The sequence below is a fragment of the Orcinus orca genome, chromosome 3 (assembly GCF_937001465.1).
Source record: "Orcinus orca chromosome 3, mOrcOrc1.1, whole genome shotgun sequence".
Taxonomy (NCBI): domain Eukaryota; kingdom Metazoa; phylum Chordata; class Mammalia; order Artiodactyla; family Delphinidae; genus Orcinus; species Orcinus orca.
This window is the reverse complement of record NC_064561.1, coordinates 11,693,150-11,713,892: the sequence shown is the minus strand read 5'-3', so window position 1 is coordinate 11,713,892 and position 20,743 is coordinate 11,693,150. Positions and strand designations below refer to the sequence as shown.

Genomic DNA, 20,743 nt, shown 5'->3' with positions numbered 1-20,743 from the left:
ACAGTGCTCCAGACAGCAAGAACAGCAAGTTCAAAGGCCCTGAGGCTGGAACTCACTAAACAAGCTCAAGGGACAACCCCTCTCCAGCTCTGTGAGGAAGGGGGGCCAGGCAACATTTTCTCCCTCAACAGAGGGCAAACTGAGGCCCTACGAGTCACCCTAGGAGTTCACAAGGGCTGAAAGTTCCCAGGGGCCCTAAAGATCTTCTCCCACTCTCCTCTTTGGGTCTAGAGTGGGCCACAAAGGCAAGGACCATGTCCCTCAGGAAGGACCCTAAACGGGAGGAAATGGGAGACCTGGAGCATGTGAGTGACTTCTTCCTCATCCCCTCTGTGAGCCTCAGTTTCTATACCTGTGAAGAAAGAGCTCAGGACATGCTTTCCTCAAACAATACCTGTTGTTACAATTCTGTGATCCTCACAAAGAGCACATTTTACCCGCGAAATGACAAAGGCTCGGGGAGGTTAAGAGATTTGTTGACGTTGGCAAAGTGCCAGAGAGCTTCCACCAGTGCCAGCCTGGGGTGGGAGGGGGAGGGTCAGGAAGGACTTCCTGGAGAGGGGGATGCTGAGCTGAGACCCAAAGCTGGAGGATGAGAGAGAGAAGTATTCCAGGTACGGGGCACAGCATGTGCCAAGGGCCTGAGGTGGGACTGTGCTTGGGGTGTTAAAAAAACAGTGTGGGTAGCGTGCAGTCAGTAAGGGGAAGAGGGAGGAATACCTGTGGCCCAAAATGAAGGGGGACATATGAGTGTTCTTATGAATGGGTAGAGAAAAAAACAGAGGGAAATAAGGTGAAATGCTGAAGGCAGATGATCTGTGGGTGAGGTTACAGCAGAATTTTATTTTCGTCTTTACATGTTTCCATTATTTTCGGATTCTCTACAGTGACATGTATTACTTGCAAGGTGGAAAGGATAAAATATATATATAAATAAAAATCCCATAAATCTCTGCCTTTTAAAAATCCCATAAATCTCTGCCTTTTAAAAGTGTGGAAGGAAATGCACCAAGTTCCTGATCCAGATGCCTTTAATTCTCCCTCTGTGGCATTTGATCATTAATTGTGATGACGATGAATCATCAATGGAATGAAATTATTAATGAAATTATTTAGGAATGAAGCCTACTGTTCTTGAAGCCAGGGGCTGCTGTGATGACTTGTGCCATGTATAAATCATTAGACACGCGGGGAGGGAGGCTAGGGGGTGGGGGGTGGGGTGGGATGGGGCGATACTGAGGCCTCCGGAAGCGAGAATTGAATCTGAGACTTGAGCACAGAGCCGCCTCACCTGCTCTGTGCCAGGCCGGCACCCTCGGGGTGAACTCAACCAAGCTGGGTGCGGGAGAGACTTCTGGCAAAGCGAGGAAGGGCCCAGAATTCGCCCCGCCTCCCCGCTGTGCCTCCAGCCACCAGGGGGCGCCGCTGGCTAACGTCTGCCCCCCAGCTACAGGGCCCTGAGCCCTCAGGCCACAGGACCTCTCCGCTCCTGTTTCCCCATCCGTGAAATGGGCACGGTACTAATTATGGGTGATAGAGTTTATTTAAACCCAGAGAATGCCCCATATTTCTAAGATATTTCAGGGAGGTCACAAACACCACCCTCCAACCAAAGTTTACCCAAGTACTAAGGATCAGGCCATGGAGGGGAAACTGAGGCCCAGAAGGGGCTGTGACTCGCAAGAAAGCATCAGAGGCCTCCTTTTCCCTACGGGGAATCTGATACAGCCTCAGAATCAGAAGATCGAGAGACCTTCCCTGGGGGAGAAGTCTGTGTTGCTGTTCTAGAGAGGGAGAAAGTATAAGGGAGCCAGCAGGGGGTCCTGGGACCAGGGAGAACTAGGATCCTTAGACCTGAAGACAGAAACCACAGCAACTTAAAGCAACAGCCAGTGCACAAGCAATGAAGGCTAAATCAGTCTTCAGAGACAGTTCCTGACACACAGCCCTCTCTTTCATGGCCCCCTATCACCCCCCACCAGAGCTCCAGAGCCAGAACTGGGTCTGGATGAAGCTTTGGTGCTGAGAATTCTCCCATTCAAGTTCTTGTTCTCTTGTAATGAGCTGCCTTGCAGATGAAGGGGAGGTGTCTCGGGGAGGGGGGAACTCCTTGAGGCTGACTCCCCACCTCCTTGTGCAGGGCTAACCCAGAGGCACATAAGAGGCACAGGCCTGGCACACAGTAGGTGCCTGGTAAATATCGGATAAAGAATGAAAAAATAAAGTGATTGACGTGGCTGAAGAGTGACCACTGGAGAAGATGCACAAGGGGCCTGGCAGATACTCCCTTTCTACACCAGGGGTTGAAGTCCAGGAGGGAGAACTCAAGGGCCCTGGAAGAGGCTGCCCCCAGCCCAGCTCCTTGGAGAGCTCTCTCAGCTGAGCTCAGGGTCAGAATGGATCCCGCCAGGTGCCTCCAATTCAACCCTGAGACCTGTCTGTAGCTAAAAGCCTGATTGTCTCCCTCAGTGGGTGGGGAAGGCAAAGCAGGGGCCACCTGGGACCTCTTCCTGGAAAGTCTACACACCCTTCAGGGGCCACTAGGTGCCCAAAGGCTCAGCCATCACATTGCCCTCATGGTCCACACAGGGCTTGCCCACGGTCCTCTGGTTGTCCAGGTATAGGGCCCCAGGGTCTGGGCTGGCCTCAGGGGACAGGAGCTCAGTGTCAGGTGACTCTGAGGCCTCCCCACCCAGTGCTCCCTCCTCAACTCCCTCCTCCTCTTCTGCCTCCTGCAGAGTCAGCTGAAACTGGAATCTGTCGGGACCACCCTGCTCGGGGCTGGTGGGCTCCACAGGGCTGCGGGGGATCTTGCTCTGGTACCACTCGCGGTTGTCCTCCAGAGTGTCCAGCAGGTCCTGTGCATCTGGGTGTACCAGGTCAGCCCACGTCTCCCACAGTGGGTGGGCGATGTAGTCAATGAAACCCACCTGTGGGGTGATACAGAATTGGGGGATAGAGGTTGCTGGGTGGTGAGTTACCATGGAACCTAGACCCAGTCCAGCCCCCAGGCCTTTGCCCAGGTTGTTCCCTCTGCCTGGAATGCCATTTCCCAACTCCTACACATCCTTCGAAACCCTCTTCAAATAACCCCTCCTCTTGGAAGACTCCTCTGCCCCTTTTGATCTCCCCCAACCCCTAAGTCTTTCCCTCTACCTCAGCTCTGACTCCTCAGAGCTGGATGAATGTGTCCCCCAGACTGGGAGCACCTCAAGAATATCCTATGTCACTCAGAACAGATACTTCCAAACTCCACAAGTGAGTGAAGATCTCTCTTTCGACAGCCCAGAGGAAATACATACCAGGCCTGACTCTGCACAGCCCAGTGCAGACCCTTAGGCCACATCCCCTCATTTGCCAGCCAGGGGTCAAGCCAGGACTCGTGGGGTCAGCTCAGCCACTCCTTTCCCTCCCACCTCCCCAGTGCCCACCAGCTCGGCTCATTCACCCTCAGACCTGGGACTTCTCCACTGAGGCCGTGTGCTTATCGCACATAGGGCTGATGTCCAGGCCTGATTCGCGCTCACGGTCACCCTGCTGGAAGAACTCAGCCATGATGCGGTCTGTCCACTGGCGGTAGAGCGGCAGCGGCTTGGTGGGGTTGCTGAGGTCGGCACAGTGCACCAGGCTCTGCAAGACCTGGTGAGACCGAGGCTCGGGAAGGCTCAGGCCAGGCCACCCCAGGCCTGGTACCCACCCCAGAGGCTGGCGCCATGGACATACCCATCTTACAGGTGGGGAAACTGAGGCTGGGCAAGGGAAAGGGTGGTTAAGGCACAGCCACGTGACCGTATGTGCCTCCATTTCTCCAAGTTGGGCACGCAGTTGGCACTTCATAAATGCAGTTGAATGAGAGTGTGGAAACCAAGACCTTAGTGCTGGCCCAGCCACACACCTGGATGTGGTCGGAGTAGTTGTCTAGCAGCAAGACTCCAAGGCTTGTCACCTTCTTGGTCTCCACCATGGTCTTGAGGTCAGCCAGGATGTTCATGTGTTTGGACATGTCTGTGGCCAGCACCTGGGGGAAGGTGAAGGAGGATGGCAGGTATGAGGATAGCGCCTGCCCCACCCCCACTCCCCACTTCCCAGATGCCACACCCACTTGGATCCACAGCCCTCTGAGCCTCAGTGTCCTCATCTGTCAAATGGGGGCATGTATCAAGATTTGCTGTAAACCCAGCTCACAAGAGAAGCTGAGTCAATAGTCCCTTCTCGGGCTTCCCTGGTGGCGCAGTGGTTGAGAGTCCGCCTGCCGATGCAGGGGACACGGGTTCGTGCCCCGGTCCAGGATGATCCCACATGCCGCGGAGCGGCTGGGCCCGTGAGCCATGGCCGCTGAGCCTGCGCATCCGGAGCCTGTGCTCCGCAACGGGAGAGGTCGCAACAGTGAGAGGCCCGCGTACCAAACACACACACACACACACACACACAAAAAGTCCCTTCTCCAAGGTTGCTGGGCTTGTGGGGTGCATCCCACATGTGGGACAGGGCATGAGGGAGGGAGATTAGACCTGGGGGTTGACATGAAACACGCCTGAAGCCCAGCAGATGACTTGGCCAGTGCAAAGGTCCTGAGGCTGAATAAGCTGAGGAACATAGAGGAGAGAGTTGTGGCTAGAACAAACGAGTGCAGGATCAACATGGGAGCAAGTGAGGGTGACAAGAGTGGGGAGGGCCTCAGGGAGGAGTGGGGGATTTATCCAGAGGGCTGTGGGAGCCACAGGTGGACTGAGTGCTCCCCAAACCTTCCTGTGGCTGCTGCGTGGCCGGGAGGGCTGTTTTTAGCCACCGGAAGGGAAGTTCAGCTCTGAGCACAGCTGCTTAAAAATCATTTAGCTGGACCCATGCGGACCCAGCCCAGGAATGACCCACGGGCTTCTCTGAGAATCAGACCGAAGTCTCAAAACTTCTCCCCAGGGGACTTCCCTGGTGGTCCAGCAGTTAAGACTCCATGTTCCCAATGCAGGGGGTCCGGGTTCGATCCCTGGTCAGGGAACTAGATCCCTCATGCCGCAACTAAGAGCCCGCATGCCACAACTAAAGATCCCGTATGCCACAACTAAAGATCCTGTATGCCGCAACGAAGATCCTGCACACTGCAATGAAGATCCCTCATGCAGCAACTAAGACCCAGCACAGCCAAATAAATAAATAAATATTAAAAAAACGCTTCTCCCCAAACCTCCCATCTGGACCAAATTATGCTTCCACTGGGAGTGCCCACTGCCCAGAGCCCCCCCTCTCCCTCAGCAAACTTTTAGTTCCTCTTCACTTGGAGCCTGGTTTCCTCTGAGCCCTCCCCACATGCTGTTCCCTCTGCTGGGAACACTCCTCCCCACCCCATGGTCCTCTACACTCTTCAGGCCCTGACTTCAGGGTTCTCTCCTGGGGAAGCCCTCCTCAACCTTGAACATCTCTCCATCACAGCTCTGTCTACAGGTCCGCCATCATGGCTCTGCTTGTGGGCCCCCATCATGGTTCCCACCTCTGTGTCCATCTCCCCCACAGACTGTGAGTTTCATAAAGGCCAGAATTCTAATGGTCACTGTCACAGGACAAGCACAATGGATGCTCAATAAATACTTGTTCAATAAATGAGTTGATGCATAAGACCCCAAAACGTACTGGTGTCTCCCAACTTGAAAAATATCAAATGCACAGACTTAAGGGTCAGAAAAGTTGCACCTGAACCCCCAGAAAGTTTCCACATCGTTTGCACGTGAATCACATCCAAGACCTGATTAGCCTGACCAAGGGCCTAGTCACCCCTACCCAAGGCTTGGACAGTCATTGCCCCATTTTACAGACCAGGAAGCTTGGACTCAGAACGGGGACATGCTCTGGTCCAACTGAACCCCCAGCCATATCAAGATCGCCCCACCCCATCCATCGTTGTTGTCTCACCATGTCGATGACCATCCTGCGCAGACTCAGCCGCTGCTTGGTGGTGAGGTTCTGGAAGATGTCACAGTTCTCTGCCTGCAGCAGCTTGAAGCCCACAGCCAGGTGGTGGTTCTCCAGCATGGAGGTATCATTGTACATAAGTGCAAGCTCTGAGTCTGTAGGGGAGGTGGAGCACCTCAAGACCTGCCCACCCAACCCACTCCACCCAAAGGCCGGTTCTGTAAATTCTCGGTAAACTCCTACTCATGCATTGAAGCCCCAACTCCAATGCCCCATCCTCCAGGAAGCCTTCTAGGACCCTGTCTCCCCCCATGGCCCTGCCCTGACTCTGCGGGGCTAGGGGCATCTGTGTTTAGCTCTACCTCCCCGAGACTGGTGACTCCTTGGGGACTTGGCATGGCAGGAGACAGTGCTGTGTGCTGGTTGAGTGAACTACCAAGTCTTTGTCTTATTAGACCCTGGGATCCTCAAGTGAGAGGGCTCCACTCTTATCTCCAGCTCTCCAGGGATGTATATAAGAGGTACCCAATAATTGCTTGTTGACTGAGTTTTTCAGACACCACAAAGGATCCTAAACTTTAAAATCTCAGTGGGCCCAAATCAGCTCTGTCACATTTGTTATTCTCTCATTTACTGAGTATCTACTGTATATCTGGGTCTGCTCTCAGCACCTAAGGGAGGGAAGATTGTGGCAGTCATTTCACAAACAGGGAGACTCAGAGCAGGAACGGGACCACCTAACATCACTTGATTGACAGGTGGTGGCAGGGCCCAGCCCCCTAACTCACTGGTGTTAATGAGAAACTGATTGGAGACCCCAGGATGATCCACATCATGGATGGCGCTTGCAAAGATGGCAGCCAGGACTTCCAGGTCAGTGAACACGGCCTGAGTGGGCATGGAGCATAAGAGGTGAGGGGCAGGCTCTCTGTGCCCTGCACGCACCAGGGCTGCCTGCAGCTGTAGGGCCCTACCTCAAGCGCAGGTGTGGCCAGCAGCACATGTGTAGACTGGGCCACGTCAGCGGCGTGTAGGCTATTGTGGTAGGCCACATCGTTGTGGTAGTGACCCTCCAGTGTCAGTAGGTAGGTGGCAAGTGTGTCTGCTGGGATCCGAAATGTCTTGAGCAGGTCCCGTTCCTGGTGCATCACAGGGCCCCAGTCAGGGCCTCGGCCTCTGGGTGGCAGCACACACTATTCCTATGCCTTCTCTCCTTCTGAATCCCTATCCATCTCTCAAGTGCCCCCTCTTCCAGGATGTCCTCCGTGCTCTGAACTCCCCTGGTCTCTGTCCTTTCCCTCTGGCTCATCTCTGACCCCACAGTTGTTCCCTACAGACTGGGTCTCTTCAGGCCTGGCCCAAGGCTGAGACTTGAGTCTTGTTGCCAATCAGCAGTGAACTTTTAAACCTAACAAATGCCTATCCATCCTTCAATGCCCCGGCTCAAATGACCCCATTCAGGGATTTTAGGGAGGATTTGAAGAATATGTGTCCCCTGAGGTCCTGAGGTAGGAAGGAGTGAAGGAAACACAAGGGTATTAGAAGCCAAGGGCAGGGGAGGTACCTGAAAGATGCTGAACATGATAGCTGTGAGGGGCCGGTTCCCACTTAGCTCTGCCACCTTGAACACATCAAGCCCCCACTTCTTGGTGTCTTCCAGCTCCTAAAATGTGAAGGATTGGAGCTTAACTGCAACCCAACTTCCCCAGACTCTGGATCCTCAACCCCCATCCCCAGGCCTCAGGTCCTACACTGAGCCCCACCTGGTCAGTATATAGGTGGGCAAACTGAGGCCCCAAATAGGGTAGCCACACAGAGCCAGGATTCAAACCTGGGTCTCAGCATTCCTATTGTAAACCCACCTTGGCCAGTTGTCCCTCCTGATCAGTCTGGACCCCAAAGCGTGGGACAGTGGCTGCAGAAAGGCTGGTACTGTGGGGGAGTCCACGCAGGCCGCTGATCTGGGACATGGGCCTTGGGGGCTCCGTGGGGGTCACCCTGGGCAACTCCACCTCAGTCTGCTGGTCTGTAGATGGGGCAGGGTAGGGCTCAGAGAAGTCAATTCACCTGCTAGGGTTGGCCTGCTTGGCCTCAAGTACTGGACCTTGCCAAGCCTCAAGATCAACCTATTTCCTTTTTACCTGGACCAAAGTAATCTCAGAGTAAAGTCCTTTCTGGCCTGTAAATACCCTTCTCCTCTGTTCAAGGCTGATCTCAGTGACCTCTTCTGCTGGACATGGCCCCTGGGCACCTGGAGCTTAGTATTTTTCCCAAAACAGTCAAATGTCCTTTCCGTCTCCCAAGCTGGAGACCCAGCTCTGTCATTCCCTCTATCTCCTCCTTGGCAAACTTCTACTCACGCTTCAAAACCCTAACTTTAATGTCCCCCTCCTCCTGGAAGATCCTTCTGTCCCTCCCTCTGGTCCAGCCCTGCCTCATGGGGCTGGGGGTGTCCGTGTCTGGTTCTATCTTCCTCAGTTGAAGTCTGTAGCAGAAGTCTTTCCTTCTCGTCCCTCTTCCTACCTCTGTAATGTGGCCTAGTCAGTGACCCACCATAGCTCACCCAGGAAGGTTCGGGATATGTACTCAGACACTTGGTTCCCAGAGCTGCTGGCTTCAGACAGGTGAGTCAACTCCCGGTTCAGCATCCACTTGAACTGCAGGGGAAGGTGATGTCAGTGATGATGGGGGCACTGTGGACATAGGCAAGTGATCTCAGTTATCTGGCCCTACTAACCTTGTTGGAGGCCATCTCCCCCACCGAGTGCCGCGCCTGCAGTGTCTCCAGTTGATCCAAACACCAATCCAGTTCGTCCAGTGTCTCCAAAGCCAGCTTCTGCCCAGTGTCCTCTGGGGGCCAAGCTGGTCAGGGGCCTGCCCCACCCCTACTTGGGAACCCTGTGTCCCTCCTGCTCCCATCTCTGCATCTGGACCCTGGATCCCTTCCCAATGAGAATGAGGCCACTCAGGACCCCAGGATCTCCGCATCCCCAAGGGTGTTTGGGCGAGGGGGGGGTGGCGGGGTGGGGGGGGGGAGGTTTACAATTAGCACAGCCCAAGGATTCATGGGCTGGGGAGGTCCCCATAGAGAGGAAGTTCACAGCTGTCCCACAGTGGAAGGAGGGGATAGCAGCAGGCGCATTACCTGTTGGTGGAGGGGGCTGACTGCCAGATGGGGTGTTCCCGACGCATGCCTGCCTGCAGTACAATCGGCTCAGGAGCGGCCTGCCCCACCCATAGGGCCCCGCCCCCCAAGACCTCCTGGCCCCTGCCCCTCCTCCTCTTCCCCCGATCCCCGAATTGCCAGCCGCGCCCCTTCCGCCCGTGCCCCGCCTCTGCTTCGCCCACCTTGTCTTCTGATCCCGCCCCTCTCCGCCAGGCCCCGCCCAGCCCCGCCCCCTGCGTACTTGGCTGCCCCGCGGCCTTGCAGGTGGGCAAGGGTCGCAACGTTGCTCCGAACCGTCCTCAGACTGGCCAGGACCTGCGAGGGGGGGTGGCCAGCGTTGGGAAGGAAGGGTCGGCTCTACCTGCCCGGCACACGGGAGAAAGGAGAGGTGGGTACCCACCTGGGCAAAGGGTGTCACAATCACGTCTTCTCCGTGTCTGCGGGGAGACCAGACATGGAAGGGCGGTCAGAGGGAGCCCTCCCACACGTTCCCATCTTCCAGTTCTTTCTGGGTTTTTTTTTTTTTTTCCTTTTTTGCGCCACGCGGCATGCGGGATCTTAGTTATTGAACCCGTGCCCCCTGCAGTGGAAGCGCAGAGTCTTAAGCACTGGACCGCCAGGGAAGTCCCCCATCTTTCAGCTTTTACCCACACTGTGCCCTCAGCTGAGGGCATCCTCCTGTCCCGACTTCCTCTTTTGGGTGTCTTCCTAGTAGTTCCTGGACTCCCCTCACCTGACTCTTCTCTGAAAGCAGCCACAGCCCCTCTGACCAATCACTCACTTTATCCCCATCTCACAAATGGAGAATCTGAGTCCCAGGGGCAACAGGGGTCTTAGTAGAGGCAGGAAATTATTGCTACCAGAAAGCTCAAATCAAAGTGTACGTTCGGTTGCTGTTAATTGGACTTAATGTCACTGGATTGCCACCCAACCCCAGCCTAAAGTGAAGCACAGAGGATCACTGGGTATCATTCTTAGCATGTCCTACTGAACAAGCAAATAGGCAAACTCCTACATAAACTTTAAGGCCCACCTCAAACGGTCATTTGAAGGAGGTGTGCCGAATGGAGGAATAAAGGAAGGAAGGAAGTAGAAAGCGGTATTATCCCCCAGCCTCAGACTCACAGGTCGCTAGCCACAGAGGAGTTCCGGGACATGGTCTTGGACGAGAGTTCGTAGTCACTGTCTGAGCGGTACAGGAAGGACTCCCGCCTCTGGCTGTGCTGGGCAGGCGCTTGGATGACCCGGCCAAGGCCAGACCCAGCCTGATGGTCCAGGGCGCTTCTTCCGCATGATAGCCCATTTTCCAGGTCCAAGCTGAAGGAAAAGGAGTCACAGTCAGAGCCGAGGGTTCTGGCATATGGATGCTGGGTCATGGCCTATATCAGTTTTGTCACATCCTCCCTGGGGCCACGCGGTGGGCTGGGCAGGAGTGGCCTGCAGCTTGTCCATCTGTCCCACGGTCACACCCCCACTCAGGGACACTGCTGCGTCCCTCACGCCTCCATCTCCACCTCTGTACCCCAGAGTCTTTTCCACTGGGACTAATCTGGACTCCAGGACGTGAGGTTCAGATCTGTCTCCAAGTGGCTGTTGTGACCATGGGTAGGTCTCAGCTTTTCTATGGACATCAACAACTTTGTTTCTAATATGGGTGTGGTCGTCTTCATCCCCAGGGTGCTTTTAGGGAGCTTTTTAGGGTGCTTTTACCGAGCACCTGAGGAGAGCGACAGGGCTCCCGTATTACTAAGGAGTAAACTGAGGTCCAAGTCGCAGGGTAAGTTCATGGGGATTGGAAACGACTTCCTGGGCTTTCCTCTCTGGAGGGGACCTGGGCCCCGCCTAGACGGGGCACACACGAAGGCTCCTCACAGCCAGGAGAGGCCCCATCCCCAGCCAGCTTTGGCTACGCCCTGGACCACCTGTCCCCTTTCCCCAGCTCCAGCCCATATGGCCCCACCCCAATCTCACCAACCACGCCTCCAGCTCGCTCTGGCCCTATCCTTAGCTCCCCAGTTCTTCCGCTTTATTTTTGGCCTGAACGCTCTGCCTGTTCTCTTCCACCTCTGGGCCTTTGCACAGGATGTGTCCTCTCCCCAGAGGACCGTCCTCCTCCTGTTCCAGGCAATCCCCAATCGCCCCTCCCATCCCTCCCTCCAGCCACACTCTGACGGAATAAGGGGGATCTACTACTCTCACCCTTCGAGTCAGAGGTCAGAGAAAGAGTGGCAGGGGGCATGGGGCTAGAACAGAAGTGTGGGAGGGGGAGTTAGCAACCAGGGAGAGGGGCTGCAAGTGAGTCACAGGTTTCTGAGAAGGGAGCGGGCAGGAAAGACGGAGACAGGAAGACGCCAGGGGCCGCCCCTAGACACGGCCCTCCTGGCCGAGGGCCAGTGTCCACCTGGTCCCCCTCCAGGTCACCCCATCCCAGTCCACGGATGGGATCGGCGCCTGCCGGAAGACTCCGAGCAGGGAATTCGGCTCAGACCGGGTTGGGGGTGGGGAATTCGGCAGGATTCTGTCCGGTTCAGCTGGATTCGGTCCGGCTCGGTCAAGTACGGCCAGGTTTGACTAAGCTGGGTCTGATCATACAGGATTGGACCTCTTCCCCTGAGTTCTGTCGGGTGAGTTCGGTAGAATTCGGCTACAACCGACCGTATTCGGGTAGGTTCGGATGCGTTCGGGCGTGTTCGGCTACGTCCAGTCGCGCCAGGTTTTCGAGCAAGTCCGGGTGGCACTCGGGCCAGGTCGGGCATATTCGGCTTCGTCCGGCCTCACTCGGGTGTTCGGCTATGTCCGACCGCTCTCGGTCTGTTCGGGTTCTGGGTCTCCTGGAGAAGCCCCTCAAGTCCAGCGTTTCTGAGTTCCCGCTTCGTGACGTCACCCGGAGGGGCGGGACTTCTTAGCTCTTACCCGGCCTCCGAGTGTGCCCGGTGACTGGAGGAGAGACACTCTTGGGGGCGGGCTAGTGGCGGTGGATACCCTAAACCTGTGCTCAGAGGGGGAGGCCTGGGAGTGGCTACCACCTACCCCTCCCTCTCATCTCCCCAAAAGTTCTGGGAAAAGCACACCTATGGATGAATAGGGAAACTGAGGCCGGGAGAGGCCACAGCGTGCTGGGTTCGAATCCAAGTAGCGAGCACGGAGAGTTAAGGGCTGAGCCGGGGTTTTGTCGCTACGGGGGAAGCTGTTTTTCTTTCTGCTCTAAACTTAGCCGAGAGCTGCTGGGTCAGGCCGTGGTTCCATGACGCGGGCAGCGGGGAGGAGCTCGCACCGACTGTGGGAACGGCGCGTCTGTCCATCTGTTAGACAGGTAAACTGAAGCACAGGGGCCTCGGAGAGACCTGCCCTCGCCCAGCCTCACGCCCTTGACGTCCTCGACGCCCCTGTGCTCACTCCGGAGCCCTCGGCGGGGACGCCTCTTCGCAAGCTTCTGGTGCCCTGGGGGCGCTCTCCCGGACCCGGGACCCCAGTCTCGGCCTGAAATGGCCCATCAGGGACCACCGTCACAACTGCCCCCCTCTCCACCAGCTGCCACTGGCCGTGTGACCTTGGAGAAGGGACCTTTAGTCTCTGAGCCGCAAGATGCCAAATTACCAAGTGAGAAAACCGCACGAGCCAAGCGCAAGGTATGAGACCCAGTCGGCGCCCACCAGCCCCACCTCCAACCCCAGCCTCTGCCCTGCGACCCACGATGTGACAGTCGCTTCCTGAAGGGCCGGAATTCGAACCTAAAGCGGTGGAACGAGTCCTTGGAGAACGCAACCGAGTGGGGCTGCGCAGAGGCGGCGCTCTGCGCGGGTGCGCAACAAGCTCTCTTACACCGCGAACACCCTGCCTCAAAGGCCTCCATCAAATCACTTCTTCCTCCGCGGAGATCGAGGGCTTAGTGTGAGGCCACCAGGCCATCCCGTTGCTGGCGCCAGAACGGATGGCGGGGGCAGACCAAGGGGAGGAGTGACCCTCTTCCCTCCACCTCCAGGACTCTCAGCCCGCCTGCCCCGGGTTGGCGAGGGTCAGAAGGAGACGTGAGCCTCAGCCCGTCCTGCTCCAGGCCGCACAGCTGGAGAGGGACAGACGGCTGGTCCCCTGGGCGTGTGTCCAGGCGGTGGGTGGAGGGAAACAGAGATGGAGAGAGACAGTCATCAACTAAAAGAGACAGAGATAGGACAGAGGGAGAGAGATACCGAGAAAGGGCAAAGAGGCAGAGCCTTTATGCCCTGACCCCCAACCTGGCCCCAGCTGTCCTTGACTCTGCCCTTCCCACCACCAGCCCGGCTGTTCCCATGAGCCCTGCGAGGCCCACTGTCTCGCCTCACCACAGCGGATGGGCCACGGTGAAGCGCCGCTGCAGGCGGATGCTCTGGTTCACCAGGAGCTTCCTGAAGAGCCCGGGGGAGCCGCGCGGGGAGCCCCGGGGGGAGCTGGGCACAGGGGCCGGGGCGGACGCAGGGGGACCTTGCATCGCCAAGACCGCGTGGAGGCTGGACGCAGTACAGGCTGCGCGGGACCTTTTCTGGACAACCACGGGGGCGGGGCCCGGCGGGGAGAGGGCAGGAGGCGCACCCGCCCCGCCTTCGCCGCAGGACCGCTCAGGGACGCCCTCACCGGGACAAATGGGGAAACCGAGGCACTGAGCTAGACGGGACACTCTCTGCTTCCCCTTTGGGGGAGCCCAGAAACCGCATCTTATACCACTTCCCTCTGCCACCATGTCCCCCAGTAGTGCAGCTTGCTCAACTGATAACTCGGCTGAAAAGAGATACAGAAGTCAAAAAAGGAAGCGCTCTCCATTATCAGGGAGTCACCGAGACACAGAGTTTGCCGAGAGGCTGCCCAGATCCCACACAGTGCTTGCAATACCCCTCTACCCATTTTCCAGATGGAGAAACGGAGGACTGAGCCACCAAGGGGCTGCTCAGAAACTACAAACCCTTAATCCTCTGTCAGGTGGGGAACTGAGGCTTGGAGAAAAGCAGTAACAGACGCAAGTCTTCACGGCAAGGCAGCTCCCCCTCTTCCTGTCCCCCTCCACAAGTCCCCACATGACCTCCACCTGCTCTGACATTCCCCAGGCCCTGTCTCTGGATCGTTTCCCCTCTCCCGCTGTCTCTACTGGACAAACATCCGTACTCCACTCCTGCCAGGCCTTCCGGTCCTGTGAAGCTTCAGCTGCCACCGCCCACCCCAGGAAGGACCCTTGGAAAGGGAAGACTTGCCCCTGGTATCAGGCGGGGCTGTTCAGGGGTCTGTACCAGCTGGCCTACCCTCAGAATGCTGGGGTTGGGTGGTCTTGCCCCGTTCTTCAGAAAAGGAAACCAAGTCTCGGAGAATGTCACACTTGGAGGCAAGACCCAGGACACCCACCTCTCAGGCAGAAGCACCCAAGGCCCACCTGAGGCCACACAGAAGCTATGGGCCTGACTGTGTCCTGCTGTGGGATAACAAGCCCCCTGCCTGGGCCTTGCCCCGGGGGACTGCACTAGTTTTGGGAGTCCCAGACAAATGCCACCCAGGTTTCTGGCAATCCTGGGGGGATGTGAGATACTATTTCGGGAGATCAGGGCTTCCGTGGTGAGACCCTGACCCTCCCCTGACATCTCAATCATACTATGGTCCCCGTTGTATAGATGAGAAAACGGAGGCTCACAGAGGAGTCACACTGGGGCTCAGGAGGACAGAGAGTCTCAAGGGTCTGGCTGGGAACCCCCTTCTGTCCCTGTGGCCCTGCAACCGGACACCTGGTGGGAATCAGACTCTCTGTCCCCAAGACAAAAATACCATCTGTAGCTGCTGTGGCTATACCTAATTATAGCTTGTCCCCAGGGGATAGAGGCCGCCAGGATCAGTCTAGTGGAGAGACTGGGGCTGGGTCCAAGGAGCCTTGACACCACCTCAGCCCCATGGGGGAGACTCACAGCGTTCTCATATCCCCAAGGAGAGACTGAGGAGATGCAGTCCTTCTCCTGAATTCACAAACATAAAATGGAAGGCTAAGGCTAAACACGTGGGTACGAACTGAGCACTCCTTGCTCTCCCGGTGCTGAGCCAAGGGCTGTGCATGTAAAAGTCATTTTATTTTCAGAGCAACTCTATAAAGTGGGGACTATTATTCCCATTTTGTGGATGGGGAAACCGAGGCACAGAGAGGTGCGCTCATTGCCTGAGGTCATTCAAGTCTAGGTTGGCAGCCTCCCCAGCCTCTCCCAATGGCTCCATCTCCTCTGCAATCCCAGGTGCTACTCTGACATTAATGCTTTATCAATAGTTTTAATATTAATGTTTCATTAATAGATTCAACTTTAAATACTTTATAACCAGTTTTAACGGTAATGCATTATCAATAGCTTTTTGGATGGAGAAACTGAGCCACACAGCCAAGATTCAGCATTCAAAAGCTGGCCTGCCTGACCCTGGGAGATGACCCCAAGCTTCACCCAGGAAGGGGCAGAGGCCAAAGGAGGGGTTGACGTGACTTTGTTTCACCCTAACTTTGTCCCTGCACGCTATGTGACCTGAGGAGGTGCCCAGCAGCCTCTAATGTCCTTAACACTTCGGTGTCTCAATTTCCCCTATTTGAGCCTCTTCCCTGGGCAAGCACTTGTCTCCTCTGCCACCAGGTGGCCCCCGTGAGACAGGAGGTGGGTGCTGTTACACCCATTTTATGGACAAGTCTACCATAAGTCTGACGCTTTGCACATTCTGTTCCTTCTGCTTGGCATACCCTTCCCTGCACTCCTCCCGGCTGACTTCTCTTTACCCTTCAGGCTAAGCTTAAATGTCTTCTTCTTCCGAGCAGTCCTTCCTCACCCCCTACCTCCAAAAGCTGGGTCAGAAGCCTCCTCTGGGCCCCACGGCACCCTGATCTCTCTCCATCACAGCACAGATCACTGTGTTGTCTCCAGCTGGTATGAGTCTGTCTGGAGAGGAGAGATGACTTGCCCAAGTCCGCCTGAAGAATCTAGTTATCTTTTTCTGTTTTTCTAAAAAAAAAAAAAAAAAGTTTTGGCCCCACTCCAGGACATGTGAGATCTTAGTTTCCTGACCACGTATCAAACCTGCACCCCCTGCCTCGGAAGCGCAGAGTCTTAACCACTGGACAACCGGGAAAGTCTCCCTTTGAAGAATCTAGATAGAGAGAGGAGGGTGGAGGCTGAGTCACATGTGCAGATGGTCAAATGGGTCAGACCTCACCCTCCTCTGCTCCAGGTCCTCCTGTGGCTCTCCATTGCCCTCACTTCTGAATCCATACCTCCCTGGACGCCTGTGTGGCCTCACTCCTGCCGGCCTCCCCAGCACACTCCTCTTGGCTCACTCTGCTTCAGTTTCATCATCCCCTCCCCACTTGCTGTTTTTCAAAGCATCCAGGCTCATTCCTATCCCATGCCCTTGCCTGAAGGCTCTTCCCCTGCTAACTTTTTAAAAAATTTATTTGGTTGCACTGGGTCCTTAGTTGCAGTTCACGGGCTCCTTAGTTGTGGCATGCGAACTCTGAGTTGTGGCATGCATGTGGGATCTAGTTCCCTGACCAGGGATCGAACCCAGGCTCCCTGCACTGGGAGTGCGGAGTCTTAACCACTGCGCCACCAGGGAAGTCCCCCCTGCTAACTTTTTTGTCTTTCAGGTCACAGTTGAAGCGTCACCCCCTGCAGGAAGCCCTCCGTGACCAGCCAAGTGAAATAAATATGCTCAGAGCACCCTCCTCTCATGGGTACAATTTCACATTTACTGTCCTGATTATTTGATCTGTGTCTGCCTCACCTGCCAGCCCCTTGAGGGCAGGACCAGGTCTGCCTTGCTCCCAGTTGTGCCCTCAGTGCCCAGCACTCAGTAGGTGCTCAGTAAATGTTTGTGAGATGAATAAGAGCCTCCCCTCCCACCCTCCAGCCACACTGATCTGTGTTCATGTCCTCATATATCTGATCCTCTTGAGTCTGACGCTTTGCACATTCTGTTCCTTCTGCTTGGCATACCCTTCCCTGCACTCCTCCCGGCTGACTTCTCTTTACCCTTCAGGCTAAGCTTAAATGTCTTCTTCTTCCGAGCAGTCCTTCCTCACCCCCTACCTCCAAAAGCTGGGTCAGAAGCCTCCTCTGGGCCCCATGGCACCCTGATCTCTCTCCATCACAGCACAGATCCCTCTGTGTTGTCTCCAGCTGGTATGAGTCTGTCTCTACCTTTAACCTATGAGCACCTGCTTGCCCTTGGGCTGTGGCCCCAGTACAGGGCCTGGCACATGGTAGCTGCTAAATAAATGCTTGCTGAACAAGATGCTCAGACCCTCCCAGACCCATGTGATCCACCCGGGGTACTGGGGAGGAGGGCCACAGCTGAGGACCGTGCTCTGGCACAGACCGTGCATGACAAAATGCAGAAATGATGGGTTTGTGTTTGCATCTCACTGATGACACAGGCTCAGGGAAGCACCACCGCTTGCTTGGCAGCGCACAGAACATTGGCCTTGAACCTATCTTCCCTGAAGGCTGAGCCTCTCCCACCACATCAGCACGTATATGCATGGGCAGGACACACACACACACTCACAGGAACACAACCCACCACTCCTGCCTTCCAGAGCCACGTGGTTCTCCCCCGAGATGGGCCCAAACCTAGTCTCTGTTTGTTCTTTCTTGAAGATGGAAAGTCATGAGTCACCGGGAGAGAGGGGAGGAGAAGCTGGGGGCTGGAGGGTGGAGGCAAGGGGCCTGCTGGGTCACCTAGGAAAGCTCCAACCCTTCTGGGCTGTGGGGCCCTTCTGCCCCAGACACCAGCCAGGGCTGCTGGAGGGCCAGGCTGGGGTGTTAGGCCAGGCTTGTTGATCAAGAAGTCTGTGGCCCAGGGAGGTCCAGGGACCAAGGCAAGAGAAAAGTCCAGAGAGGGAAGCGACTCACCCAAGGTCGCTCAGCCTGGCCTCAAACCCAGGGCTCTAGATCTGGCCTGATTTAGCTCTCCCTCCCATCCAAGGAGGGCCTGGGACTCCTGGATCCTGCTCTTTGGTGGCACTGAGGCCCCTCTGACCCCACTAAGGCCCCTGTTTTTCTGTGTTTCTATTCTGTCTTTGTCTTAGTCTGCCCCCCTCCCTCAGTTTATATGAAACGGGAGCAGCCCCTCCCCCACCTCTACTCCCCTCTTCTCCACCTCATTCTTGTGTGGAAGAAACATCCTGTGCTCAGGCTTCCCAAGAGGTTTCCCTCTGACAGCAGGGGACACGTGAGTGTGTGCGTGTGTGTGTGTGGACACGCCACAGAGGAGGCTCCTCCCCCAGCACAGCAGACAGCCTGCCCTGGCCCTCTCATATACCCAACCCAAGCTCCCCTGAAATGCTTGCCGTGGCCACAAACCCACAAACACCCGAGGACACTCCAGGGTCTGGAGGGCCCTTGGACACCGAACTGGATCAGAGCGAGGACAGTCGCGCCCAGCCACACACACGGGCACCACAAGGGGAAACACCCAAGCACGTAGGTAACTGGTATACACACACCTGAACACATCCCCATCACCCACAGAGACACAGCCAGCTGTGGACACTCACACAACAGATAGGAGCACACACGGGGTCGCAACTGCTCAGACTCACACGCATTCGGATGCAACGGCACTTGGGCACACCAGGTCACACAGACCCATAAGCGATCATGGCACTGCCACCCCCCAGCTCCACCCTCCTCTAAAGCGCCAGCCTGAGCCAAGAGGCAGAGACCCCCGCCCCTGGAAAAGCAAAGACCCTCCCCTACTCCCGCCAGGCCCTGCGCTCCCCTCCCCCACTCCCCGGGAGGGGCCTGCCCCCGCCCACCTACCGCCTGTGGAAGGAGGAGGGCCAGGAGCGCAGCGACTTCTCGAGCGCCGGCCGCGGGCTCAGGTCCCGCTCCCCGCGGCCCACAGACTTGTCCGGGTCTGAGTGGAAGCGCCGCTGGATGAGGATGGGGTGCCGGGGCTGCCGCCACAGGTGCTTCGGAGCCCTGGCTATGCCTTGGCGGCTGCGAGCGCGGTTCAGCTCGCGGGATGCCTCTACCCCTTCTTGGACCCCTGGGGTCTCCATGCGACCGAGCGGGGGAGCAGGCAGAGAGCAGGGCGCGGGAGCGGTCCCCGGGAACGAAGTGTCTAAGCCCGGGTCCGGCCAGAGCCGGGGGTGGAGAAGACAGAGAGGAGCTGTCCGCGCCGGAGGTGCTGAGGCGGGAGAAGGTAGACACAGGGGCTCAAGGTGGGGCTGACACCGAGGAGCTGTCCTTGTTGAGAGGGTGCTGAAGGATAGATAGCAGGGGAAGAAGAACTTGGGAGTGAGGGTTGAAGACAGGATCTGGGGAGATCCCCAGCGCCAAGAATGGCCTGAGGTCCCCTCTGGTGCTGAACGAAATAGGATCAAGACATGGACTTGGAGTGAAGACAGAAATTGTCCTCCCGATTGCTGCTGAATGGAGAGCGGGAAAACAGGGGCTCTGGAGACCCCCAACGCCAAGGCACTGCCCCGACTCCTGATGCCGAAAGGAAAGAAGGCAGTAGATTCAGGAGCTCCGGGTGGCTGAGACAGAGAGGAGCTGTCCGCGACCTGTCGGTCCTGAAAGGCAGGGCAGGAAGAGAGACAGGGGTTCAGGAGAACCTTCAGACCAGGGTGCTGACTGCCCAGGAGGTGCTGAAAGCAGTGGTGGGTCCTCAACCCTCCCGCATGACTGTAGCAAAGACGAGTCTGGAAGCAGAGTCAAGGGCTCGGGTCTTCAGTGGTAGGCACAGATGTCAGCCTCTGCTGAGGAAGGTAGGCTTAGTGGTTCAGCCCCAGATGGGGTCTCTCTGGGACCTTAAAACACCCATACACGCAGGGCAGGAATCCGGGATGTAAAGAGAGACGGGGGAGGGCTGTGGCAGGGCTCTCCAATGCCTGGGATGGGCACACAGAAGCTGCCTCTGGTTGGGATTGCCAGCAGTGGGGGTGGGTAGAGAGGGGCACTTTTTTATAGCCACACTGACACCCAGATCCTCAGCAGAAATGGCAGGATCTCATTCGCCCTGTGACGCCCTGGGCCCCACCTCACAGTCACAATTCCTGCCCTCAAATCCCAGGCCTGCCCCTCCCTTCCACAGTTCTAGAAACTCAAGGCCCTGCCCACAAGGCATTCTAATCTCAGGGGTAATTTCCTGGGAAGTGGCACAGGGAGGGCGAGAATATTTCAGATCACGGTTAACAGAAGTAGACATGGACAAGAGCAGGGCTGAGAAGGTGGGTGTGGCTGGGGAAGGGAAGCATTTGCAGCCATTTGGGAGCAGAGAGCTCACAAGGACATCTCAAGGATATTTCCCATGAAGACTGTCTACCCTCTACCCCAGTTCTCAAGGCTATTTCCCATGAAGACTGTCTTACCCTCTACCCCAGTTCTCAAGGCTATTTCCCATGAAGACTGTCTACCCTCTACCCCAGTTATGTCCCCAAGTTGGAGGAATGGAAAATGCTTGGGCCAGGGATTCAAGCAGACTGAGCTCCAGCCCCAGTACTACCACATCTTGCTGGGTGATGCGAAACAAACTGCTTCTCTCTGTCCATTACATATGGCTCAGTCCCCTACCCTCCAAAGCTGACAGTGGGAGACAACTTGGTCCAGTGGTGGGAGATGTGGGCTCTGTCACTGGCTGGCTGTCACTTTCCCTCCACAACCCTGTTTTCTATTCCAGAAAATGGGG

General features: G+C 56.4%; 1 protein-coding gene across 1 annotated transcript; it reads right to left on the bottom strand.

Annotated features, from left to right (window-relative positions):
• Nucleotides 1–815: 815 nt before the first annotated feature.
• On the bottom strand, nucleotides 816–13,770 carry PDE4C (phosphodiesterase 4C). Its single transcript, XM_004277550.3, has 15 exons — nucleotides 13,390–13,770; nucleotides 10,196–10,387; nucleotides 9,471–9,507; nucleotides 9,312–9,385; nucleotides 9,050–9,102; nucleotides 8,642–8,754; nucleotides 8,468–8,561; nucleotides 7,767–7,930; nucleotides 7,469–7,567; nucleotides 6,879–7,043; nucleotides 6,693–6,792; nucleotides 5,905–6,059; nucleotides 3,896–4,018; nucleotides 3,457–3,639; nucleotides 816–2,930 (listed from the first exon to the last, which is right to left on the bottom strand). The coding sequence occupies exons 1-15, from the start codon at nucleotides 13,533–13,535 to the stop codon at nucleotides 2,541–2,543; spliced, it is 2,088 nt and encodes a 695-aa protein (XP_004277598.1). The 5' UTR covers nucleotides 13,536–13,770; the 3' UTR covers nucleotides 816–2,540.
• Nucleotides 13,771–20,743: the final 6,973 nt, after the last annotated feature.